This window comes from Sturnira hondurensis, unplaced genomic scaffold, assembly GCF_014824575.4.
Source record: "Sturnira hondurensis isolate 20B ecotype Veracruz unplaced genomic scaffold, ASM1482457v3 Scaffold0016184, whole genome shotgun sequence".
NCBI lineage: Eukaryota > Metazoa > Chordata > Mammalia > Chiroptera > Phyllostomidae > Sturnira > Sturnira hondurensis.
This window is the reverse complement of record NW_028088815.1, coordinates 4,062,384-4,089,017: the sequence shown is the minus strand read 5'-3', so window position 1 is coordinate 4,089,017 and position 26,634 is coordinate 4,062,384. Positions and strand designations below refer to the sequence as shown.

The 26,634-nt window shown below is 35.9% G+C and overlaps 2 protein-coding genes and 1 long non-coding RNA gene across 3 annotated transcripts in view; 1 reads left to right on the top strand and 2 right to left on the bottom strand.

Moving 5' to 3' along the window:
• UBAC2 (UBA domain containing 2) overlaps nt 1-26,634 on the top strand; it is a 234,293-nt gene that overhangs the window by 35,922 nt on the left and 171,737 nt on the right. Inside the window, exons 2-4 of the mRNA XM_037065812.1 lie at nt 5,026-5,150; nt 7,889-8,008; nt 9,269-9,378. Coding sequence (XP_036921707.1) covers nt 5,026-5,150; nt 7,889-8,008; nt 9,269-9,378 — 355 coding nt within the window. The remainder of the gene's footprint in view (nt 1-5,025; nt 5,151-7,888; nt 8,009-9,268; nt 9,379-26,634) is intronic.
• GPR18 (G protein-coupled receptor 18) lies at nt 14,396-18,270 on the bottom strand. Its single transcript, XM_037065811.1, has 2 exons — nt 17,985-18,270; nt 14,396-15,444 (listed from the first exon to the last, which is right to left on the bottom strand). Exons 1-2 carry the CDS (start codon nt 17,993-17,995, stop codon nt 14,415-14,417), a joined length of 1,041 nt encoding a protein of 346 aa, XP_036921706.1. The 5' UTR covers nt 17,996-18,270; the 3' UTR covers nt 14,396-14,414.
• LOC119000711 (uncharacterized) lies at nt 15,750-17,378 on the bottom strand. The gene is made up of 2 exons (XR_005069381.1): nt 16,144-17,378; nt 15,750-16,094 (listed from the first exon to the last, which is right to left on the bottom strand). It is a non-coding gene; the product is annotated as an uncharacterized LOC119000711 (long non-coding RNA).

The window sequence follows — 26,634 nt, the reverse complement described above, 5'->3', positions numbered from 1 at the left end:
GGAATGTTCCATAAGCACTTGAAAAACTGTAATTTGCTGTTGCTGAATGGAATGCTCTATAAATTCAGGTCAGTCAGGTCAAATTAATTGATACTGTTTTTTCAAGTCTTCTGTATTCTTACTGATTGCCATGAAAACATATCACAGATGGGATGGCTTAAACAACAGAAATTTATTTTCTCATGGGTCTGGAGGCTAGAAATTCAAGGTCAAGGTGTTGGCAAGTTTGTTTTATCCCTTCCCTTCTGGTGTTAGCCATTTCCCCCTTGTGTATTTTTATGGTCTTTCCTCTTTATGTGTGGATTAGGGCCCCACTTTTATTTATCTTATTTAGCCTTAATTACCTCTTAAATGATTTATCTCCAAATATAGTCATATTGGAGGTTAATGCTTCAGTGTATGAATTTTGGTGGGGACACAATTCAGTCCACAACACTGATTTTCTATTTACTTATATTATTGATTACTGAAAGAGGATTGCTGAAATCTCCAACTATATTGTGGGTTTATGTATTTCTTTTTTCAGTTCTATCAATTTATAGTAGGTTTTGGGGATCTGATTTTTGCTTATCTCAAGAAGTACTCAATGGTGGAGTTATCTGATTTAAGTTATCAGGTCTATATTTTGGGGGGTTGTTTAGTCTTGGACACAGTTAAATATATAAATAGGGCCAGTTATTAATTCAGTAGGGATTTTATTTATTTTTAGTCTTAGATTTTAATTATTGTAAAGTATATGTAACAAATTTTACAATCTTAACTATTTAAGTATATCATTTAGTGGTATTAAGTATATTCACATTGTTATGCATCTACTTCTACAGTTCTCTTCATCTCACAATACTGAAACTTTTACCAATTAAACAACACCTCATTCTTCCCTCCTCTAGCCCCTAGCAACCACCATTCTACTTCCTTTCTCTATGAATTTGACTACTTAAGTACCTCATAAAGTGTACTCCTACAGTTTATCTATGTGTGTCTGGCTTATTTCCCTCAGCATAATGTCCAAAAGATTTAATCATAAGCATGTGTCAGAATTAACTTCCTTTTTTAAAGTGAATAGATAGAAAGGGGGGAATTTAAAAAAACAGAATTTTTTTTGGAGGTCAGGCCCATTTTAGTAACTGGCAATAGTTATTCCAGTTGCTTGACAAAAAACTATGGAGTCATCCTTAACTTCTCTATTTGTTCATATTCTACACCTAGTCAGCCTGTAGATCCTGCCTGCTGTACCTTCCAAACATCTCCCAACTCTGACCATCTGTACCTAAACCACTCTGGTCCAGGCCATCATCATGCCTTGCCTGGATTATCATTATAGCCGCCTTACTTGTCTTCCTTCTACATTCACCTTCCAGTGATCTCTTCTCAATTTAGCAACCAAAGTAATCCTTTGAAAACATGGCTGATCATGGGATACTTCTACTTAAACCCCTAAAAAGCATCCCATCATTCTCAGAGGAAATGTTCAAGTCCTTTTGAAGGCCTATGGGGCTCTACTGTATTTTCTCCCCCACCTCTTTATGTTAGATCCTACTTGTCTCCTTTGTGCTAAAAGTTGCCTTGAGGCCTTACTATTTTTTAATCATGTTTGTGGGGGCAACTTTGCCTGCAAGTCCCCCCATCTGCCACAGATGAAAATGAAACTACCAAGACATGAACTACTTGGGTAGGAGAGGTGGTCAATCTCTCACAGGAGAAAGACCAAGAACCCCTTCCTCAATCGCTTTTATTGGGTTATAATACACAGGAATACAGGTAAAGCTCATCAATCAATGTCAGGTGGCAAGGATCAAACAATAGATAATATTTCAAAGAAATCTGAGGGCTTAATCTGAGTCAGTGTCTGTCAGGTAAGGGGGTTGCAAAAACTTTGGGAGACATACTCATTTCCTGCTTGGACTCTTATCATATGAATGAAAGGACTCAGGAAAGCAGGCTTCACAGGACTTGAGAAACTCCTTCTTATGCCTGATCACCTTGGAACCTACTCTAGCTGGCAAAGGGCTGCACTGCCTTCCCTGTCATAGGTTTTTTAGGCTTAAGTGGATTAGAGCCAGGAAGTGCTTCTCCCAGATGGAAATGGGGACTCAGGCTATGTCAGAATAGCTAGGGCAGGGGGGGTGAGGGTCCATCACCCCCTCTTTGCTGCAGCCCTTCGAGCCTCTCCTTGAGGGCCTCTCAGGTGATCATGTCTGGCTTAGGTTGCCCCTCCTCTCAGGGGTCATACCTGTCAGTGACTAACTGACCAAGTATTGGGGGCAGAGATGGATGAAGCAGAAGCAGCACTCCTGCCAGGGAGATAAGCTTGGTCTTCTTAGTGGCTCATAGTCCAGAGGTGGCTCACTCAGCCTTATCCATGGGGGGCAGTTACAGCTCCTGAAAAAGAGCAGTTCCCACCATATGTTGAGCATTTTCTTTTCTCAAAGCATTTGTATTTGCTATTTCTTCTGCCAGGAATACTGTTCCTGCAGATATATGCCAGACCTTCTTCCTTAGGACTACACTCATTTCACATTATTAGAAAGGCCTTCTAACTACCCTATGTAAAATATCACTTCTCTCTCCTACTAGTACTATGTTTTCCACTAAACCAGGATAAGCTAGCTTATGCTGCAATAGCAAAGAACTCCATATAGAAGGGGCTTGTTTCTCACTGATGGTATCCCTCTATTGCAAGTCACCAGAGAGGTCTGCTTCATACTATCTTTAACTCCAGGATCTGGCTGATAGTGTGGCCACCATTTTGAGCATTGGCAGAGGGAAATACCATTCACTGGCTCTTTGAGTATCTGCCTGGAAATAGTATCTATCACATTGACTTGGTCAAAGTGATTTATGTGCCTTACCTCAGTTCAGTTAGGGATGGGGAATGGGTGTATGGTAGTCCTATCATATATCCTGAAAGAGACCAGGAAATCTATGATGGGTGATATACCCACACTCTTTACTTTGCTTAATTTTTTCTGTATTATTTATTTCCATCTGACATAATACATATTCACCTTGCTTTGTGTATTTTCTTTTCTCACCTGTATAAACTGTAAGCACTACAAAAGGGGAGGGACTTTGTCCATCACTTACTGCTGTACCCCAGGGCCTAGGATATGCATGGTCAAGAATAGCTTATTAATTTTAAAGGATGATTGAGAATACTCAAGCAAACCATTCATTTATTCATTTGGTGACATCTAAGCCAAGTTGGGAGTGTGGAGCAGGGAGCTTTGAGAAGAGGGGATGAGATGATATGAGATAAGTTGGAGAGCAGACTTACTAGAGAAAAACAGTAGAACAACTGGTCAGTGGAGAGTGTCAGTTTGAGATTTGAGTTGTGTACCTACTGTAAAATCTTGTAGCTCAGCTATGTGATTTTCTCCGGTAATGTTGAGTTACTCAGGAGCTGGCCTGGAAGAGGCAGCAGTGAATGATGGAGCCCATTTCACAAGGATAGCTGGAAGCCCAAGTTGAAGAAGAAAGCATAATCCTAGCTGCTCCTACCTCACCCCTGCTGCATCTTTGGTTCTGTCAGAATAATGGAGGAGCTTGTTTTTACAAGAAGCCCGTTCTCCTGGACTGGGGTGATTGTAGTGATAGAAGCAGTTTTTCCTATAATCATTCTTTATTTTGTTTACCTATTATAACACTTTTGAGGTAGCTTATCTTCATCTTACAGGTGAGGAAAACTGAGGATTAAATTGCTTAAGGTAGAATTTAGGTTGGTTAAGTTCATAGCCATGGTGCTCTGCTGTGGTTTTAAGGTACATTTATTGTTTCTCCTATACTTAATTGAGGCAGTGAGGAGCTCTGTTAGCTTTTAGATTCTGTGGGGCCTTGATTGTGTCTCAGTCATGAAGACAGTTTACATCCACTTATGGTGATAATTTAGATGTTGCAAGTCCTTACCAAGAGGAAACAGTTGGGCTATTTTCATATACTTAAACAAGCTCAGTAACCACATTGCTGCCTGTAATTAGTAAATTGACTCTCAGGGAATTTCTTGTGAATTCTATAAAAGGGTACCTAACATGAGCTGAAAATGCGTCCATCAGTGATACTATTCTGTGGTCTTGCCTGTTGATGATCTGAACATTTCATAAGTGCAAGGGGGTGTGCTAGATTTTATTGCCAATTCAGGAATCTTTAATGTAGTAGGAGGTCAAAACAGGTGCAAACCCCTGAGTGTTAAAGTAGTGCCTGGAAACAAGGGCACGGAGTGGGGGGAAAAGCCCCTTGGGCTAAAATGCTTCATTGACACAGTTGGAAGGAAATGGAAATGTAGCTCTAATTTGAAGGGTGCATAATATTTAGACAGCGCTCTAAATGGAAAGCCAACCTGGGCTCCAGTCATATTTATGGTGGAAAATCTCAGTAGGCCACTGTAGTCAGTAATGTTAGTACTTTTAACCACTTTTTAATTTTTTATGTGTATATATATGTTAATTCTGTACATGCTAAAGAGCTAACTAGTCAGTTTGATAGAAGGCATACTCTTTTATTTTTTTTACACTTTGATGACCATTTTCTGAAAGTTATTTCATGGAAGTTACTATCTATAAACTTGGTTTAAGCCCCGGCTGGTGTAGCTCAGTGGATTGAGCGCGGGCCTACGAACCACACAATCGAGGTTCGATTCCCAGTCAGGGCACTTGCCTGGGTTGCAGGCCAGTTCCCCGCAGGGGCCATTTCCCAGCAGGGGATGCATGAGAGGCAACCACACATTGATGCTTCTCTTCCTCTCTCCTTCCCTTCCCCTCTAAAAATAAATAAATAAATATTAAAAAAATAAATTTGGTTTAGTCTTGTAGGAGAATCAACTGACAGTGAAGCCCCTGGCAGTAAATTCCATTTGTTTTTCAAGTGTAGATGTTTTGAAATATATGTTAATGAGAACTAAATTCCAGAGTCTGTAAAGTTTGTCTTCATTTTAATTTTTTTAAAAATGAATTCTCTTGTTTTTCACTTATGTGGGTTTTTAAATCTTAGGAACAATCATTCTCAAAGCGTTTTTCTTTTTCCCTCCAGACAAAGCACCTCTGTCTAAGAGTCTTTTACTGGTCCCCAGTTCCCTGTCTCTTTTGCTGGCCCTTCTGCCCCATGGTCAGAGGTTCTTCTTGTATGACCTCCAAGCAGTCAAGGATGACTTCCAGGTGAGCTCTGCTTCATTGGTCTTGGGAGTAGAGAAGGCAGATTTTTCTCCTTGATTTGCCTTTTCTTTCTGCTATTCTTTGTCCCTCAAAACCTCTAAATTTGTAAGATACTAATACTACTTGTTAATATTCTATTAAGTTCTATATTCTATATTCTCTGGTACTCTCTAGTATTCTATAAAGTTCTCTAGTTTTATTTACTGATATCTTCAGCAAGCAGATTATAATGAAGCAATTGCAGTACTCAGCACTATCTCTTTTCAGTTTCACTTTTTATACTTGGAAATGCAATTTATAATTTAAGAGAATTAAAACAATGTTAAATCTGTTTTTTAATGATTAGTATCATACTTAACATTTTCAAAAACTTGTATAAATTTGAATATTGATTGCATGATCTAAGCTCTTTCAGCTCTAACAGATTGAATCTATGAATTACTTTTACAGTGGTGGTTAATCCAAGGAGGAAATTTCTGTTGGGTTTTTGCTCCTGTGAGTTGCAGTGTTAGTATAAACCTGCTATCTCTTTGCTAAATACTTAATTATCCGTATTAAGTACAATAATCCGTCATAACCCACAAGTATACATTAATGATAAGTGAAATAGGGACAAGTATAGGATGGGATAGCCCTAGAGAGCCATAGTGATATGAATTTTCCATTTGATGTAAAGGAAGGGGTGACAGTTTATTAGCAGTAGAAGAAGAAGAGCATTTTACTTCTTGAAGGGGTATAAATGTCGGCCCTTAGATGTACTGTATAGAAGGCATGGTTGGAAGCTAGTGCAAAGTTAGACTGGATGAGGACAGGAGAGACAGCTGGTGAAGGTCATTATTTTGCATGCGTGGAATCTCCCAAATTTTGACACTTAAGGCATGTCAACAGTGCAACAGTGGCATATGGGAAGAAATTGAAGTGACTGGCAACAGGGCAAGTGCTGGGAAACAGCTTCCTCCTGGGCAGAACTCCAGAGGCCAAGCAGTGGCATTGTTCCCTCTCCAAGCCCTCCCCCACACAGAGCCCAGAGCAGTGACAGAGGTTGCTCTGCGGTGGTGATTACCAAAGTCTCTACCACATACAATTTACAGGTATGCTTTTCTACAATAGGCCACAGTACAAAGACAGGGAGTCAAAGTAGCTCTACCTAATACATAGAAACAAACACAGGGAGGCTGCCAAATTGAGGAGACAAATAAATATGGCCCAAATGAAAGAATAAAACTCCAGAAAAAGAACTAAGCAAAATGGAGCCTATTAGATGTAGAGTTCAAAACACTGGTCATCAGGATGCTCAAAGAAATCATCAGATACTGCAGCAGCATAAAAAAAGACCCAGGCAGAAATGAAGTGAAATAAAGAAAAATCTACAGGGAACCAACAGTGGAAGGGATGAAGCCATGATTCAAATAATTGATTTGGAACCTAACGAAGAAATAAACATTCAACCAGACCAGCAAGAAGAAAAAATAATTCTGAAAAACAAGGATAGGCTAAAGAGCCTCTGGGACATCTCCAAACCTGCCAATATCTGAACCATACAGGTGCCAGAAGGATAAGAGGAACAGCAAGAAATTGAAAACTAATTTGAAAAAATAATGAATGAAAACTTCCCTAATTTGTTGAAGGCAATAGACATACAAGTCCAGGAAGCATAGAGAGTCCCAAACAAATTGGACCCAGAGAGCACCACACCAAGACACATCATAATAAAAATGCCGAATGTTAGAGATACAGAGAAAATCTTAAAAGCAGCAAGAGAAAAGCAGATTGTTACCCACAGAGGAGTTCCCATTAAGACTGTCAGATGATTTCTCAAAAAAAACTTTTGAGAGAGGCTAAAGGGACTGGCAAGAAGTAGTCAAAGTGATGAAAAGTAAGGACCTGCAACCTAGATAACTCTATCCAGCAAATTTATCATTTAGAATTCAAGGGCAGACAAAGTGTTTCCCAGACAAGATAAAGGAGTTCATCATCACCAAGCCCTTATTATATGAAATATGAAAGGGAATTATATCAGAAAGAAAAAGATCAAAACTATGAACATTAAAATGACAATAAATTCACAATTATCGACCATGAATCTAAAAGACAAACTAAGCAAGGAAGCAGAACAGGAAGAGAATCATAGATATGCCTGTCATTTGGAGAGTTATTAGCTGGGAGTGAGAAGAAGGAGAATTGGGGGTAAAGGTTCAGGGATTAAGAAGTACAGATTGGTAGGTACAAAATAGAAAGGGGGATGTTAAGAACAGTATAGGATATGGAGTAGCCAAAGAACTTATATGCATGACACATGGACATGAACGAAGTGGGGGATTGCTGGAGGGAATGGGGGTACTGGTCAGGGTGGGAAGCAAAAAAGGGAAAAATTGGGACAAGTGTAATAGCATAATCAATAAAGTATATTTTTAAAAAATCAAACACCTGTTAGCTCTTTCATTCTGGTTCATGCATATAATATTTTACTTGTACTAAATATAGTGTTAAAATGTTTTACAGTAAATTTTTGATTGTCTAAATGAGAATACATTATATGGAAAAAATTTTTAGTATGAGAGAGTTGAGCTCATTTCTTAGGGAAAATAGATGTGTAGTTTTCTTTTTTGGTATGCATCATTATTTTGCTTAAATTAGAGTATAAAAATAAGCAATGTAAAGTAAATGTAATAACTTTGCTAAGGAAGCAACCTGAACAAATCTTCCTCTTATTTATTGTTCTTTCTAAAATCCCCATCTAGATTTGGAGGCTGATATGTGGAAGAATAATTTGCCTTGATTTGAAAGATACTTTCTGCAGTAGTCTGCTTATTTATAATTTTAGGATATTTGAAAGAAGATATGGAAGCAGAAAATTTGCAGTAAGTTTTTATGTATTTTTCCCTTTGCTATCAGGTTACAGAAAAAACATTTTTATTTTTTATTATATTCAAATAGTTTTATTTTGTTATTATTAACAATTATCTTTTAAGTATGTGATCGTCTGTCTGAATTGAAATGTAGACATTAACCAAAGAAAAATTTTAAATTGAAGCCACTGACATAATAAAATAATGATGATGATGATGATGATAGATAATGGCAGGTATGAGTAAGTAATGACAATTTTAATTAGGATTTTGACTTTAATAAAATTCAAATCACTTGCTTTGCTTATGGTTTGTGCATTACTTGTTGAAAATAAATTTTGCTATAAATATCTTTTTTCAATATACCTAGAAATTGTGGAAGTTAATTTGACCAATGTAGTTTCATTCTCTCATTTTGAAAGGTCTATTCTAATAAAGACAAATGTGTATGTATATTTACACACACACACACACACACACACACACGAGAGGTCTATCCAAAAAGTATCCGACCATGCAATATGAAAAGTAGACATTTATTGAACAATATACAAGAAACATTGCACATGGGACAATGACTCCTCAGTCCCCTTCAAAGTAAGCACCTTGGGACTTGATATAGTTCTCCCAGTTGCCATCAGCTGCCCCATCGTATTTTCCTGAATCTCCTTGATGGTCTGAAATTCTTCCCTTTCAAGAGTGATTTCTGTTTGGGGAAAAGCTGGAAGTTGCAAGGCACCAAATCTGGGTTCTAGGGAGCCTGAGTCACCTGGGTGATCTGATGTTTCTCCAAAAAAAGTCTGTAGGAGATGTGATACAAGAGCGGAAGCATTGTGATGAACCTGCCAATCACTAGTTGCCTGTAGCTACAGTCTTCTGAATCATCTAAGTAGTTTCCCTGGAGGAATGTTCAATATTAATGCAAAATTTGATGCAGATTTGTTTCTCCACTAGCTCAGTCATTTTGAATGTGATGACCACACAGTTTACATGCTCACTCAGTGGCATCTGTTGCCACCACTGACTAGTACAGTGAAGCCATCATTGTTCACACATGCATAGTCCAGTCCACTCTCTTTGGCTGCTAGTTTACAGTGATGTTGCACAAACTATTCTCGTGAAATTAAAAAATGCAGGACTTTTTTCGTATAGGCCTTTCTATGTGTGTGTATACATACACATACACATATATACACACACACATTGGCTCTAATTAAGTAATGATGGTTTATTTTTAGGGACTCTTCTGTATAATGTTTTGTTTTATTTTAGTCCTTTTTGCTGGGTTCCTGGGTTTTGTCAGCCTTGATCGACTTCATCCTTGTTGAAACTGCATGGTATTGCTTTGGTATCTCTGCATCCAGGAATTTGCCTTCTGGATTGTAAGTAGCTCTAAAAGATTAGCTTAATTTATAACTAATTAAATCTGATTTAAAGTGTTATTGTAAGTCAATAAAAGAATATTTTAAACTTTTAGATACAGTAAAATTGATTTTATGTGTAAAATTTTATTGTACACTTACATTTACATTTTCATTGTGTTCTTGAAACAATGTATTTTACACTCTTTTTTTCAGCTTTGAAGTCCTATATATTAGAGAATTTTTAATTTTCACTTCTTGTTCTGAAGATAGAATTAATTTAATGTGTTTATTTTATAGTGAAATTTTGTCTTTGTAATTTTGTGCATCAAATGCAAAAATACAAAGTTTAATTAGATTGTATTAGGAAAAAATGTATTTGTGTTAAGTTTCTGAAGAATGATGTTTTTAAAAATTGATATATCTGGTATCTAGGAGCAGAGTTGTTTGCATGTGTAAATGACTTTAAAGTATCTCTGAGTTAAGTATTGGAGACTGGAATCTTAATTTCAAAGTATCTCTCAAACACAAAGATGAAATTAGTACACGCAGAATTTTATATATCTGTGTTTGAGAGATACTTTGAAATTAAGATTCCAGAAATTAAGATTCCAAAGTATCTCTCAAACACAGATATATAAAATTCTGCGTGTACTAATTTCATCTTTTTTAATTTCTATTTTGTGTTTTTGAGAACTGTTAAACACTTGCATGTATCTTGAGTCAAATTCATTTTGGATCTCTTAAAAATATAGTTAGTAATCTAATAGTGTTCACACTTACATTGTTAATATTTACATCATAGCTGTCCTTTATAAGATTTACTTCATTAGAGTTAGCAATAGTGTTGACCATTAGCAGTATTAATAATGTATGATTTTGAATAGTAGCTGAATAGAGACAAAGTTCTGTTAAAATTATCATAAAGTTTTTGCTGAGTTCCATAGGTTGTAATTGTAATGAGACCAAGAAGTTTAAGTTGACTATTCTGCTACTGTGTAAAATAACTAGTCATCAAGAGTGATTTCATGTTGATTCAGGAAGGCAGCAGCTTTACTAAATCATGGGTTTTCCCCAAACATTTCTCATCCAGGTCAATTCTTTTTAGTTCTCTATAAGACCTACTGAGTTATACAGTATATATGTTACATGTGAGTTTGAAATTTTGGGCATGGGTAGTAACATAGCTTTTAATTCTTATTTACATTGTCCCTTTTTTTTTGCTGACTTTTTTTCTGTTGCTCATAGAATTGAATGGCTGTTACTTTTTAAACAGAATCCTGGTAACGGGTACATATGAGGATTGATTCAGTTTTGAAGCTGGGAATATTTTTATTTATTCTTAAAGTTGGAACGCATATACATATTTGCCTTAGTTCATAGCAAGTTGCAAACTAGAGTAAATTAAAAACTTATAGGATCTCCTTTGAAAGACAATATCAATATTAATTCAGCTATTCCCTGAAAAAGAATATATTTCTTTCCTTTTCAAATCATGAAACTTCAGAGCCTGCTTTTTAGAATCTGAAGCTTTCTCAGACACAGACTTCTTAGAACATAAATCTTTACTTCAATAAAGAGGCTTTGTATTTTGTAAATACAACTTCTATTTGATGATAGCAAAGCTTCAAAAACTCAGTAGAAGAAACTACTTTCTTTTTTTGGCCAACCTGCTTTAAAATTTGCAATGTTTTTCACATAAACATCTGTTACTTTTTCTGTCCTGTCAATGCGAAATTTATCTGTTCTATCTATAATTCTTTACTTCCTATTTAATTCTCTCTTCCTTTTTTTAAAAACCCACCACTTTTAAAACTTCTCTTATAAATCTCACTAATACCCAACTAATTTCTAAAGCCAGTGGCTTATTTTCTATTGTCTTATTTGACCTTTCAATAGTACATTAAATACTTTTGACCTCAATATTATTATTTTATGAAAAAACCTGCTCTCTTGAGTCCTAGCACACTACTCTTTCCTGGTCCTTTATGACCCTATTTACTATCTACAGCTCTTTTCTCAAGCTTGTTTCAAGTACTTTCTCTGGGCTTTCTCATCCAATTCCATGACTTCAGCTACAATTAGTATCTGTTGTTTTCCAACTCTATTTCTAGTCCCTATTATTTACTGATCTTTCTAGAGTCATGTTTCCTAATGACTTGTAAGACTCAAAGAAAATTCATAATGTTCAGAAGCTCTCATCCCTTCTGATCTCTACTCTTGCTGTATTCTCACCCTTTCCTCCTGTATTCATTTTAGTTAATGGCATTTCCATCTACTAATCCCACTTGAAATCTCCCTATTCTCATCATTATAGTAGGGTACCAAATCTTATAATTCAAAGTCTTATATAAATTACTTGTTTATCCCATCTTTTCTATTCCTGTCATTATCTCACTCTAAACTCTAATCTTTTTTTGCCTAGATTTTTGCAGTAATTCTCTAACCAGTCAAATCAATTCCAAAGCATTCCATGCCAGTGTTATCAGAAATTATCTTTCTAAAATACAAGTTTAACTTTCTTTTAAAAACCTTTAAATCCTCATTTTCTTCAGAATAAAAAGTAAACTCCTCCAAGATGGTACCTAGGTAGTATAGAATAGTGGGAATGGCATAGGCTTTTCCATCAGAACAGATTTGAGATTACAGTTCTGCTATGTATTACTTATATATGATCTTGAGCAAGTCACTTCTCTCAAGTTCCATTTCCTGAGCTCAATTTGTAGATGACCCTCAGATGTTAATTGAGGATCATAGTCTATACTTCATAGGACAGTGGAGAGAATTAAATAAGCTCACTTTTATGCAAACATCCTACTAGAAGCATACCCCGTATATTTTGGTTTTCTTTTTTCCCTTAAAAGCCCTCATAGTTTGATCCCAATCCAGTGTTCTGCCACTTCCCCATCAGTCGTTGAGCTTTCAATACATTTTATGTATTTGTATTCTCGTGCTTACTTGGTTTTCTTCCTGAACCCTGTCATCCTTTGGTAATATTAATTGCCCTTTTATGTATATTCAAACAAATTTAAGACCCGTATTAGCATTTATTACATTGCATTTTCATTATCATTATCTGGTCCTTCTATGCCACCCTACTGTCTCTTTAAGAACTAGTTTGACTTTGTGAACTCATTGCCTTTTCAATCATATGGAAGGGATGACCTTGATTACAGTGTAGTCCCATAATGACTACATGCTTTACATAGAAATTATACTTGGCCTCTGATAGATTCTGTCATTTAAAATTCAGAAAAAGTGCCCTGGCTGGTGTAGCTCAGTGGATTGAGTGTGGGCCTGTGAACCATACAATCGTGGTTCGATTCCCAGTCAGGGCACATGCCTGGGTTGCAGGCCAGCCTCCGGCAGGAGCCAGTTCCCTGCAGGGGATGCACGAGAAGCAACCATACATTGATGTTTCCTTTCTCTCTCCTTCCTTTCCCCTCCAAAGATAAATAAATAAAATATTTTTAAAAAATTCAGAAAAAGTAACCATTAGGTTTTGACATTAAAGATAGTTCCATTATTAAAAGCCATATACACACATATGCACACACATACATAGTTTCCATTGTTTTCCAAATAATTATTTGTTTAAAGATATTTATTAAAGTATCTTGCTTTTTTGAGTATTCACAGTAAAAACTTTAGGTAGTTTTCTCTGTTGAGAAACTACATCTCAGTACCACCTTGACTCCTTTATCTTATCTAGCTCTGGGAATGTTTACATTCTGTAAGTTTGATTACTTTTTATTATTAAAAAATTGGCAGTTGGCATGAAAAGAGAACGGAATTTGGTTTTTAATCCTGGTTCTTTAGCTGAGCAAGTCACCTAACCTCTTTGAACCTTAGTTTCTTTATATTTAAAACAGCAGGTCATCTAGAGACCTTTTAGCACTACAATACTGTTTTATCATTAGAGTCCTTTGTGTTTATTTTTGTAAGGATTATGAATTTACCCAACTTAATTATAGAAATCAATTTATAGCCAATACATTGGTTTGATTCTAAGTCTCATTGGGAGGTGATCATGTTAAGAATAATAAAAGTGATTTGACAGAGAGGAAGTTATAGGTGACTCTTTTGTGTATTTTTGTAATATTTAGAATACAAACTTTATAGATTATAGTTCACTTTCTCTTTTTAAATGAAGTTACTTGGTTAAAGGAAAATAAATGGCAAGATCCATGACTACTGCTATTTATACTGTGACATATGACATGGAAAAAAAATAAATTGCTTTTATAATGTGATGTTTAATCACATAAGAAGAGGAAACTCTTTATATTGGATAAAGATATTTCACCATATAGTAGAAACCTCATGTCATAGGAAGGAACTTGCATTTAGGGACAGAAATAAGATCTCTGGTTAGGTTTCCCCCATTGATTTAAGTAGGGTCTGGTGCTTGTACGCTCTTAGGAATTGTTTATTGAACTACTATAGCCTGTTTCCAAAAGAAAATGAATTCAGAGTAGAGGAAGGCTAAAGGGCATGGTCTCTACAGGCTCCTCCAAATGCTTATTTCCACTAATTTTGCTCTGCAGTAAATAACAATGATGAGTTGAATGTAGTTGTTTTTGTAAGGATCTTGGAAGTTTGGCTTAGACACAGAATGTTGGGTTGCTTATCAGTCTTAAGTGTAAATCAAACCAAAGGGACCTGCATCCTAATGGAAAATACTTTCATCAAATTATTTTGAAAAGTAGCTTGATTTTTTGGCCTACTATCTTGATTAAGATCATGATTCACTTGCATGTAGAATTACATCCAAAAAGCTAAGTCAACTGTGTATTTAGATAAGGCTTGAATATGAAACACAAATTGCATGTTTTCTCCTAATACCTCATAAAAATGTTCTATACAAACTTGAAAAATAAAAATAATGAATTTATTAGAATAGTTCAGAATGTTTATGTTGCCAAAATAAAATCCCACAAATGAGTTTTTAAAGCTTTTTTTTTAGAAGAAAAGGGACTTGGTAATATACAAAATATCTGGTGACTCTAGGGTGATTAGTAAAGTGAATTTAAGGATATTGAAGACAAAAAATTTATTCATAACATTTCACTGTTTATATTGCTTAGTGACCGTAAACTACCCGATCGGAAACTTTTTCTGCGTACACTTCGAAGGTAATTGCGGTATAGCATGACACTAATGACTCGAGCCTGAAATTGTTTTGAAACAATGTAGTACAGAATCACATCCAGACAGGTACTGAGGTTCATGAGGAAGGTGGTAAAGGCTCCCCAGGGATTGTAACTGTTCTCATCCCCATCCAACATCAGGACAGCAAAACAGATGTGGAAAGGCACAAAGCAAGTGAGCACCTGCACCATGAGCGTGATGATGATCCTTATAGACTTCTCCTTGACTTTTGGTTTCAGCTTAGATGTCCTACCATGAAGGAGACTGTGAATAATGACCAGGTAGCACCCAATCATGATAAACAGAGGAATCAAGAAAAAAAATGTCAGTCGAGTGAAGTTCAATATGTTAATAGCTTTTAAGTGGATGATGTCAGAAATCTTCAGGCACGTGGCAGGGGTAGAGGCTTTATCCGGGTCTTCATAAAGCAGTAGGAGTGGGATGGTGGTTACCAGAGTCATTATCCAGACTCCCACACATGCTAGCATGGCTTTGCATGTTTTTTTAAGTTCTTTGGCATACTTTGGCTGCACAATGGCCATGTATCTGTCAGCACTAATAAAAGCAAGAAGCCATAAGGCAATACTTGGATAAAACATCGTGAGTGCCCCAAGAATCTGGCAGAAGTACTCACCAAATGGCCATTCACCTTTTGCATAGTAAAACATTTTAAAGGGTAAGCTCATTATAAATATTAGGTCCAGTAATGCCACATTCATCATATAGATGGTTACAGTAGTTCTCTTTTTGGTGGTACAACTGAAAACCCATAAGGCAGTGACATTAACAAATAATCCAATTACGAAGATACAGCTGTAGAAGACAAGGGCTGCAATTTTGTATTCGTCTGGATATGACCTGTTAGAAGAACCAGGTTGAGCTTGATTGTGAGATGTAGTCATCTTGTAGTTTGTTGGTGGGCATGACACTTGGGAACTGTAAAATAGTTAAGATTGGGAGGAATAAAACTCTTTGCTGAAAAATAAATGTTTAGTATCCTCATACTTGGCATGCAGTGGATTTTAGTTTTGAGAGTATATATATTTTTATATTGTAGAGTTAATATGTATATCTTAGTATTTATTAATAAATACATGTCCTAGGTATTATTACTAATCTGTGCTAATCTATTAAAGTGGTATGGTGCACCATAATGCATTGGCAGATTTATTTATTTTCTCTCTTCTGCTTACTTCTTTTCTTCCCCAAAGAATGACTTTTATGATTTTTTTCCTATAGTGTGAAATTGGGTAGCTATTATTCCTACAATAAGCATTCTTTGATTAGGACTAATTAGGGAAAGTCCATTCTGAATTTTGAATCTTGCTGTATAGTTTGCCACTTCTTATCATCTTCATTCTGTTTAAATATTTTGTAACCCAGATTAGTAATATCAAATACTGAATTTTTACTTATTAAATACAATTTTAATGTATAAAAAACTTATTATAAAACTAACAAAATAACCATTTAACTGGTTAATTACTGAATAGTCACAGTAATTTTCATTTGAGATCAGGAACTTTCCCTTTTTACTGGTATATCCCATTGTCTACTGAGTGAATTATAGATACTGAAAAGGTAAACTGAATTTTTAGGACAACCACATCTACTCATCTTCCTTCACTCATCTACCATTTACTGAATGGTAGATGAGTGAAGGAAGGAACCTTTGGTGAGCTTCCTTCCTTAGCTGGAAGGAAGGTGAAGTGACTGACCCAAAGAAACTACTCTCTAGTTTGTCAATGAAGACTTGCTTAGTTAGCCATTAAACCCTTTTTTTAGTAGTAAATACTTTTTCATAGTATTACATTCTCTAAATTATCATAGGTCTAAAAACATCAGTGTCTTGTGCCATGGTGTACAGATTAAGAATTTGACTCCTAGAACAATAGATGAGCTGGATTCTAATGCATAATTGAGGTGTTTAATGCTCAGTCTTCCAGGTGGTGTTTACCTGTGTCTTAGAAGCAAATTTCACTGTTGCAATGGTGTGCGGAAAGTAACACCTTGAGAATGAGATATTGTTAGTATAGTAATTTGCATGTCCTCACTCTACCTAGATACAGAATTGTAAGTATTATTTCTCAAATTAAATTTTAAAACGGAGTATCAAAGAGAAGTAGTTGTTAATAAGATGTCATTCAATAACTTTATGTGTATGCAAAAATTAATTCCCATTAGCAAAAAGTTTATTTCTAATGTAGAGGAGTTTAATGATTATATATATCATTGATCCCTCTTAGTGTGAAACTTTCATCACCCATGATGCAGTGCTAACCCCAGTGATTTTAAGAATAGAGTCATTACAAAGAGATGGAACCTTGTGGCATCCCTTTGAAATGTGGAGATGTAAAAAGAGTTTCCTTCAAAAATGTCACTTTGCAGAGTGGGCTGTCTCTAACTCAGCCCTGTGGGTGAGGTTAGCAGTGTGGTCTGTGGCATCATGGGATGTTGATAAATTAAAAATAATTTGAACAATTGCTGTGGACAAACATAGGATATGAGTTTGTTTTTCCTTCTTTCCTTTCTTCCTGATTACAGCTAATTTGCCAAATATTTAGGTTAAGTATGATTTTGGAATAGATTTCTATATATTTGAAAGCCTGTATTAATTAAAAGTTCCAAATGTCGAGCAATATCTGTGACTGGAATATTTCTATCAAATGAGAAAAGTACTACAAAGAATAATCTTTAGTATCATACAAAGGAGAATAATTTCGGAGGCTTAACTATGTCTAACTTTAAGTGAATTTTTAAATAATAGCAGTTGCATTGTAAATGAAGATTTGTATCTTTTTTCCCTCTTTTGTACTGCATAAGGACATAAATACTTCACCCATCCTCATTCTCAAATTATGTCGCATAAATTTCATTTTTGAATGAAATTTAAAAATCATTACAAATGATTTTTGAATATATCATTTTTGAATAAATCTCTTTCCCTCCACACTGGACTCAAACTGACTGTATGTCACCAACACCTGTATTCATTTGCTTAAGTTTGAAAAAAATATGCATGATGCATGTGTTTTAAAGGCATTGTCAGTATAGGTTGTGCTCTGCACAGAGATAAATTTTTGGATAAATATTGAAAAGCGATTGGCTTTCAAGCCATCATTTTAAAAGCTTTGATTCCATGATTACCTATAGTCTTTCTTTTCTTAAAAGCCTTTAAGTACATTTGTGAAATAATGTAATGTAAACCAAGTTATAACTCTTAAATATGCTTATAATTTATCATATCAACATTTTCCCGGAGTTGAAAAATTATATTTGCTATTACATTAATGTATAACAATATTGGAAATAAATGAAAAAATCATATTTGAAATGCAGGAAGGTAACAGCATCTCATTTCAAAGTTCTTTACCACATGGTTTCAATAATGTTACTAAAATAAAATAATAATTTTGCAATTTAGTGAGTACATTACTTCTGATAATCTTTAATGAAGTTAATTAAATGCGACTTACCTCCTGTCCATCAAAAGGCTTTACGAGACAAGAACATTATTCAGTATATCCAGTTCTATAAAAGAGATATCTTTGAGTGTCTTCTCTTTCTGGAAATGGTGTATTTAAGAAATGGTATGTGTGGTTTTTTTTAGGCTCTTCTGTTGCTTTAAAACTTTGTTTCAAATATAATTCTTGGTATAAGAGTTGGTTCTAGTTGCAGCTTTGTCTCTTTCAGGAAGTACTTTCTGAAGGCTTTTTCAACTTCTGACTGGATGTGGTTTTTCTTTTTCACAAATGATTTGTTTATGAAGTTATGCTTAGCATAAGCTTCCCTTGAAATGATGCCATGTATTTAAGAGAATCATACAAAAAGGAAAATGTCTTCAGTGTTTTATTTTGATGCTTTAAGTCTGCATAATCTGTTGAAGGGATATGAGATTTGATGTTGACTAGAATGATATTCATAGTACAGCTTCTGTATTTTTTAAGCTATGTGATATTCTAGTTACCTGCTCACTCTGAGCCTCTGTTCCTACTTTGTTTCTATACAGTTAAAACAGAGATAATACCCATTTGATAGCATTATGAGGACTTGAAACCAGAAAAATCTTGAGTTTAACATAATACCTGGCATTTAGGTACTCTTAAACAGAGTAAACCCTTTACTACAAAGTTCCTAAAATCACAGAATATCTACTTTTTACTGTTAAAACATTTTGAATGGTTAAAATTGGAATCCTCAGTTATTTGCTTATGCTTTGCATATACTTGTATACTTTAGTTTGCTTTATTTTTTAAGTTCCCAGTGCTTTATATCATTTTTCCGTCATGTAAAAGCCTAGAAATAATTCCTTTTGCATAAACATCCCTGCAAATTGTTAAGGATGGACTCTGCAAGTCTTCAGTGGAATAATTTACACATTAGGAGTGTTTTAACTTAAGGGAAATGAAACCAATGGAAAGGGAAGTGAGCCATGCTAATCATTGCCTACCTAGTTATGTTACATTTTTTACTTTCTTTTTTCTTAAAAAATCATCTTATGTGGTTGTCCTAAAATTTTAATTATTTCGTGTTTGGTTATGCATGGCTTATCAAGTTTTAAAAGATACATGAACTGAAATGAATTGTTTTTTGAATCTAAGACAGTTTGAAAGTTCCTGGGGTTTTTTTTTTCTCAGACAAAACCATAGTTAGTCTTTGATTTAAAAGTTATTTAAGATCCTTGCCTTTGGTGATTAAATACTTTTGATTGTGCTAGCCTTCCAGAATAATGGGTTTTAGAAATGTTGGCAACAGTCAAGCAACTGCTTCTTGTATAGATGAGGATTTGATGCCCATGGAAGGCCATGGCTGGCAGAAACACTCAGACCACCAAGCCCAGCTTCTTCAGGTGCTGAATTCCTACCATTTCTGCCCTAGCTGCTGTAATTAGGGGTGATTACATTGATTTATTCACTAGATGGGATTTATTCATTGCCAGATTACATGAATCAGTTTTTTATACATGGAGTTATATATCATATGTAGTATAGGAGAGTTTGATAATTCAGTTGGTGATAGAAACCGCTTATCTCATTAATCTTTTCATTGCCTTAATTTCATCTATCCTGTGACAATGTTTCTGAAATTAAGTATTGATTAGTATCCCCTGGGCTGCTAATACCAAGAGATAGAGTGTTTTATCCCACACAGCAAGATTCTTTTTTCCGACCTCCCAGTCTATCAGCGAAAGGCAGCAAGAGGCAAGTTAGGAAATCCCCAAGGGCACAGCTTGAGGGTGGATCAGCTGTTACTCCTTTCCTTCCTTCTGCATTTGCTCTTCTTTGCCTTTCACCTGCTGTTCCAACCTGTAACATTCCTTACTACTGCACTCTCGTCTCTTGGCTTGGCCAACCTGTAACATTCCTTACTACTTGGCACTCTCCTCTCTTGAGGCTACTTATCCTTAAGGTTTTAGTTTAAAGGATGCCTTTTCCAGGAAATTTTTGTCTGACCTCTGAAGCTGGGTTGGTTATTTACTCCTGTAAGGTTCCTTAGTAGTTGATAGTTACCCTCATAGTGGCATGCATTTGTATTATTATTGCATATTTACATTTACTTGCCTTTTATCCTGAAGTAAATCGAGGTCCTTGAGGGTTGGCATGTGTTGTATATGTATGTGTATAACAGATTTTTAATAAGTATTGCTTGACTGTGTGACTGAAAAAGTAGGTGAAGAAATGGAGGGTTGAGGGAGTCATGGACGAATTACTGAGCCAGGTGTCAGCATCAGGGACACTTTGACCAGCTTACGTGAGGGAGCTACCAATCATAAATCATGTGTTGAGACTTAGGCGCTGTTTGGCAGCAAGTAACAGTGGATCAAGAATTAAACGTTTGTAGTGTCTAGTTTACTTCTTAAATACTTGAAACTAATGAATTTGTATTCAAATAGAAGAACTTAACTTGTTCAGAGATATTCATGCAGCTTTAATTTCTTAACTTATTTTGGAATATGAGGGAAAGAGAAATTTTTCACCTTGCAAAAGAAAACCTTTAAATACTTCCAGGGGCTACAGAGTTCCCTTCACTTTATGAAATAATCTGTTTTAGCTTTATTTTGAATTTTGGTTTAGATGTTAAAGGCCCTAAGGGACTTTTCATTTTAGCATTTTAGTACTTCAGCCCTGTTGGAGTGAACATAAAAATAAATTTTAGTTAAGGCAATTTTGTAATTTTTAGAAAGGATATAGTTAATAGATTTACACAGTAAATCCTCATTTTAAAACATGCTCCTATGTTAGATATTTATCTGTGCCACAGATAAAATTGTATATAAAATTATATTTCCCATTTTTGACATATTTTTCTTTACTACAGCAAGTGGAAGCAGGGGCATATATGCCAGTTCCTCGAAAGAGAGTTGTGATGAGGAGATCCCTGTAGTTGCTGTTTTTGTTTCCCAGCATGGGTGGTTAGCCAGCAGAGCACAAGTTCAGAGTGACTGGTACACAGCCAGTCCCCAGAAAGAAGAGGGGATGAGGGAAATGAGGAGTGCTTCAAACTAGGGTGAGATTCTTATCATTTTGCCTTAAGATCTTCTACCTTGATGTTATGGAATCTTGCCCTGAAACTCTCTCTTACTCAAACCTGTCTCTAAACTGAATGCTTCTTTTTCTTTTAAGGGAGGAGATGTGTTGAATGGAGGTGTCTAGATAAGAAAGATTGAGGTATACTTTTTCTAAATTTGTTTTCTTAAAAAAATCTCAGCAACTTATAGCTGTACTCTTATAGCCAAGTTAGTATGAACCTCCTGTACACTTGATTTCCTAAATTGTATTATAAATTTAGCAATTCCCCAATTTTTTCCTTTGTAATTTTGTGCAGTTTTAAATATTTACAGACGTATAGACAATTAGACTATTGTTTACCTTACAGCAAACAAGTTGAACCCAGGTAACCAAAACTATTGTTTTAGTTAATCTAGATCTAAATCAACAATGAGAGTAGAGTTTCCTAAAGATATTAAAGATTCTCTCACTTTCAGGATCTTAGGAGAAAGCTTTTTGCATGGCAGTGAAATCAGTCCTGGACTCACTGAAATACTCCTATAGGACCCTAGGCCAAGAATTTGCACTGTGACATTTCACTAACTGACTAGAGATCCAGAGTCTCCGGGAGGGCTAAGTAGAACTCTCTGGGTATTGTGATATACATGGCCACCTCTTGAAGATTCTGATCTCACAGTTCAAGTGTTGCTATCTTGTCTCAAAAGGATATTTTGTGTGTGTATGTGTGTGTGTGTGTGTGTGTGTAAAACTCCTCACAACATATATATATATATACATATAATATATATTATAAATAATAATATATATATTCTATATTATGAGGAAGTAATGTGAAGAAGTAGTTTAGAAGAAAAGTATTATGGAGAGTCAAGATTGGTAAAGAAACAAGAGATATATTATTGACTTACTTAAATCCAAACCTATATACTAGTGTGTTTGAGTATTTTAGATTATAGGCATCTGTAAACTAAAAAGTAACTGCATGTTTATATAGTTGAAGGTTGTTGGTTTAAAAAGAATTACTTAGGATTTTTTTTACAATATTATCTCTGCTGTTACTCTTATTTATATTTGCTAGAGGTAATTAGAGGTGAATAATCACCAGGCAGAGGTCTAAATGCTTTAAATGTGTCATTGAATTTGATCTTCATGCCAACAACAAAGTATGTTGAGGGCACAATAGTGTATTGATGATGTAATATGAAGATATTTACTCATGATTCTCAGATCATGTTATTGTGTTGTACTCTTTCTGTATTATGGTTTTATAGTTTGTTTTAGTAATTAATATTTGTTGAAGTTGGGTGTACTTAATAGAGAATCATCAGAATAGTAATTTGATCTTTAGCAAAAAGTTTCCTGAGGGACTAAATCATCCTTTTCTTCCTCTGTTTCTCACTAATGAGTTATTACCAAGTAAAGGTTTGGTAGCTGCATTCTGTCAGCCTGTAAATCTAATTTTGGTGCTTAGGAAGATCTCTGCAATTCAGTGGGCCAGATTCTTTTAAGCATTAAAAAATGAGTGTATCCAAGTGGTTGGTAAGCATGTAAGTATGCTCATAAGTAATTAAGTTAACAACAATTAAAACCATGATAAGACATTACTACTCACACACCCAAATGCCTACAGTGAAAAAGACTTGACAACATGAAGTGTTGGATATAGATCAATGAAGGAACTCTTGTGTATTGCTGCTAGAATGTTTAAATTTGGATATTAAATACCATAGTGAAGATATGTATGTCCTATGACTCAGATTTCACTCCTAGAAGTAAATGCATATTCCTGTGCAGCAGGAGACATAGATAAGAATGTACATAGTAGGATTATTTCCATAACTCCAAATGAGGAATAACCCAAATGTTCAGCAACTGTAGAATGGATAAATTAGTTGTGGTTCAGATACACAATTAAATGGTTTTCCTAATAAGAATCATATAGGAAGCACATGCAACAATATGAGTGAATCTTGTGTATATAGTGTTCAGTGAAAAAAGCTAGACATGAAGGAATTCATATTGTATAATTCCATTTATATGCATTTCAAAAGCAGACCAAACAAATAAAATGTTTAGGGGTTTATGCTTAGGTGATAAAACCTTTTGGTGGTTTAGGAACATGTAAGGAGGAGACACCCAGGGGGAGTTTCCAGGATGATGGCAAGTTCTAGTATTCACCTAAGTACTAATTACTCTAATGTTTGTTCTGAGGACTGATTGAGCTGTATATTTTTGTTTTGTCTTTGTATCTGTAAGGGTCTCAATAGAAAACAGATGGCATACTTATATTAGAATAATTCAAAGGGCTTATCTATAAGGGTGCAATGACAAAAGGGAACCTAATGACAAAAAAAAGGAATCTTTGGCAGGACTGTTAATTTTCTTGCACCCATCACCATTAAGCCCGAAGAGAAGGAAGGGAAAAACTTAAAAGGAGGACCTCTGTAGAGTCAGCTGCCTTGAATACAGTAGTGACTTTGTGTTGAGGGGCAGTAAAACTGAGGTAACCTTGCAGAAGGGGACCTGGGGAATAAATATCAATACCCTGGCCTAAGGCCCCTCCTCCCTTAAACCTCGTGTGAGGCTCCCATTAGCCCTGAGCCTCTGGGTGGAGTCTGTACCCTCAGCCTCTGAGACAGGGCAAGTCAGAGAAGGAAGAAGATTGTCCAGCAAACCGCCCTTTTCTGTATGTATGTTACATTTCATATTCAAAAAGGTTTAAAAACAAACAAACAGCCCTGGCTGGTGTAGCTCAGTAGATTGAGTTCGAGCCTGAGAACCAAAGGATTGCGGTTCGATTCCCAGTCAGGGCACATGCCTAGGTTGCAGGCCAGTTCCCAGCAGGGGATGCATGAGAGGCAACCATACATTGGCATTTCTCTCCCTCTCTCCTTCCCTTCCCCTCTAAAAATAAATAAGTACAATCTTTAAAAAACAAATAAAAACCTTGGGCTTCGAGTTGGCAAAAGCTGGGTTTGAGTATTTCTCTGCTTCTATTAAGGTGTTTGCATGAGTAATTTATAAAAACAACAAGTCTCAGTTCTTATCTGTGAATCATCGTGTTACTGGACAGGGGCTTGGCCCTGAATGGGTGTACCCAGGGCCAGCTGGTAGTGTGTGGGTTCTTGATTTCTGTCGGAAAGATTTCATAACACGAGTCTAGGAGGATATGTTTATTAAAGCTGGGGACAGTGAAACAAGGAAGGGCCTAACATAGAAGCAACAGGAGAGCCCAGGCTGGGCTGCCTTAGGTCACCAAGAAGAGTAAAGGGGGCCTTGGAGACAGGTTCAAGGGGTTAGCCTGGGATGAGCTGCCACTGCCCATTGCTCACCTGGTTGCAAGTCAGGTGGGGTACCTTAGAGTGTAGGAGATGTGTGCCTGTGGGGGGAGAAGAGAAGGAAGCAAAGGGGGAAGGGAATGGTATGGGCTGCTCTCCAGAGGGAGAGTGAGCTCTGGGTCCTTTACCTTGAGGTTTTTATCTTTCTTGCAGGTGGGAATCTTAGGAGAGGTCTCAGGGGAGGGTTTCAGCAGAATATTCATCAGTTTTCCAAATTTGCCCTTTCAGGATTGTGGTCTCCACTGATTGATCTCTGTCACTCAGGGTTGGGTGTTCTTAGTCATTGCAATTGGTCCTGGCATTCATTGTCCACCTGGTTTTGCTGCTTTTCTGAGCCTGGAGATGAAATACAACTGAGATGACCTTTTTACGTGGCTGTAAATTGTTCAGCCAGTTTGTTCAGCTATTAGTTTCAGTTTCCCTATTCCACCTGTCCTGGCTTATTGGCCTGTCTCATTCACATTCCTTATAGCTTGTGTAAAATACATGTTTTAGACACCATATATTATTTCTTTTTGTTTCTCTCCAGTCTGATACGTTTCCCCCTTTTTCTTTTGCAATATATTTAATTTTTTTCCTGAGAATTTCAGACTGGGAATGGAAGCTCTGACTATGCCACTAGTTAATTATTTGAGTTATCTTTTTTAAAAAGTTAGTTCATTTTTTTGATTGTCACTGCCCCCAACCAGAAGAAATGGGAAGTTGGATGGGGCTTTCTTGGAGCACTTCCCACCTTCAGTATGACACAGTTCTAAGTAACTGTTTTCATTGTAGTGCATATTTTATCTTTGTGTCGCTTGGAATTTAGTAGGACTGGATGGAGATGACAGAGGACAGGACTCAGGACTCCGTGCCCTCACATCTTTTTCATGGAAAGCTTAACGTATTCAGGAATCATTTAGTGAGTGAAACCTCATCTGAGGGAGCCTAGAATATACGTGTTGGTATTTGGGGCTTATTCTAAACTCAAAGTATCCAGAGCCCTAAGGGGATCCCATTACTTCCTGGTCTTTGCCATCTTTACATGCCTTTTATTGTTCTGTTCTTTTTTAGTATGTATGTTTTTCCCTTATTTTAATTTATCCTTAAGTCAATGCATTCATCTTAACGTATTTTAAGACTTTTATCCATTTTGTAGTAGTGTTAGGTTGTTACAGCTCATTTGCCTATCTACTTTTAACCCCTTTTCCTTTAAACACTGCTTTGATATATGGCAAGCAGGAAGTGCAGCTGTTACGGCTGGGTTCAAGATTGACCACTCTTAAACACTTGATTTCCCACAACTCTGCCAGAAGAGCTGTCTTGCTTAGTGGCAGAGCCCATCTTGGAGACTTTATAAACAGCCTGCAGAGGATAAAAATTGTGCAGGCTTTTTGTTTCCTTAGTAGTAAAATTGCACGGATTAGAGTTACTTAGAAGAGCTCTTTACCAGAACTCTCTCTTTTATGTTTAAAAATTAATTTTGCACCAGTGACAAATCACTTGGATTTTGGCAGTGATCTTATTGCTAAAACTTTTCATGTGGATATTCTTTATGAGAGGTTTATGACTTTCATTTCTTACAGCCATTTATCAGCAGCAAGTCACACACTCAGTCTAAATAGAATCTTAACAGAAAAGGGAAGGAAGTAGGTGGTACCACCCTCAGAGACCTGCAGAGCAACCTGCTGGTGTGCATATTTAGACAGAGGGACACATGCTTGGGCTGCTTAATCCTTCCTCTAGTGTAGGATTTATTCTTCTAACGTAAGTGTAATTTTTTACTTAGGATTAATAATCATAGGTTTTTAAAACTGGGAGTTAGAAGTATCTGTAACATCTCTTTTACAGTTATATTGTTATATGTCCCTTGATCATACTCCCATCTCTCTTATTTTTTGCAGTTTATCTGTCTTGTTAACAAGGACCCAGCACATAGGTCTTTGTGTATTTCAGAGTACCTAGTACAGTGCCTCATACACAAATAAATAGGATTTGATTTGACTGGTGTTCGTGTGTTTCTTTTTCTATAAAAAAGAAAACTAGCTATACCATGTACAAAAAATGAATGCCTAATGTTTCTAGGTAGATATGATCACAAAGACATATCAAGCAGAAGAAAGAAAGAAAAGAGATAGGTTAGGGTTGGTCAAGTAGCACCCAGGGTGAAAATGTTTGGGCCAAATAAACGCTTTCTTCTGTCAGAGAAGTTAGTACAATTTATTTAATGTATGAGAACTACACAATTAATTGAGCATGAAAAAGTTTTAGATTGCTCATGTATGTTACCTAGTTTTCCC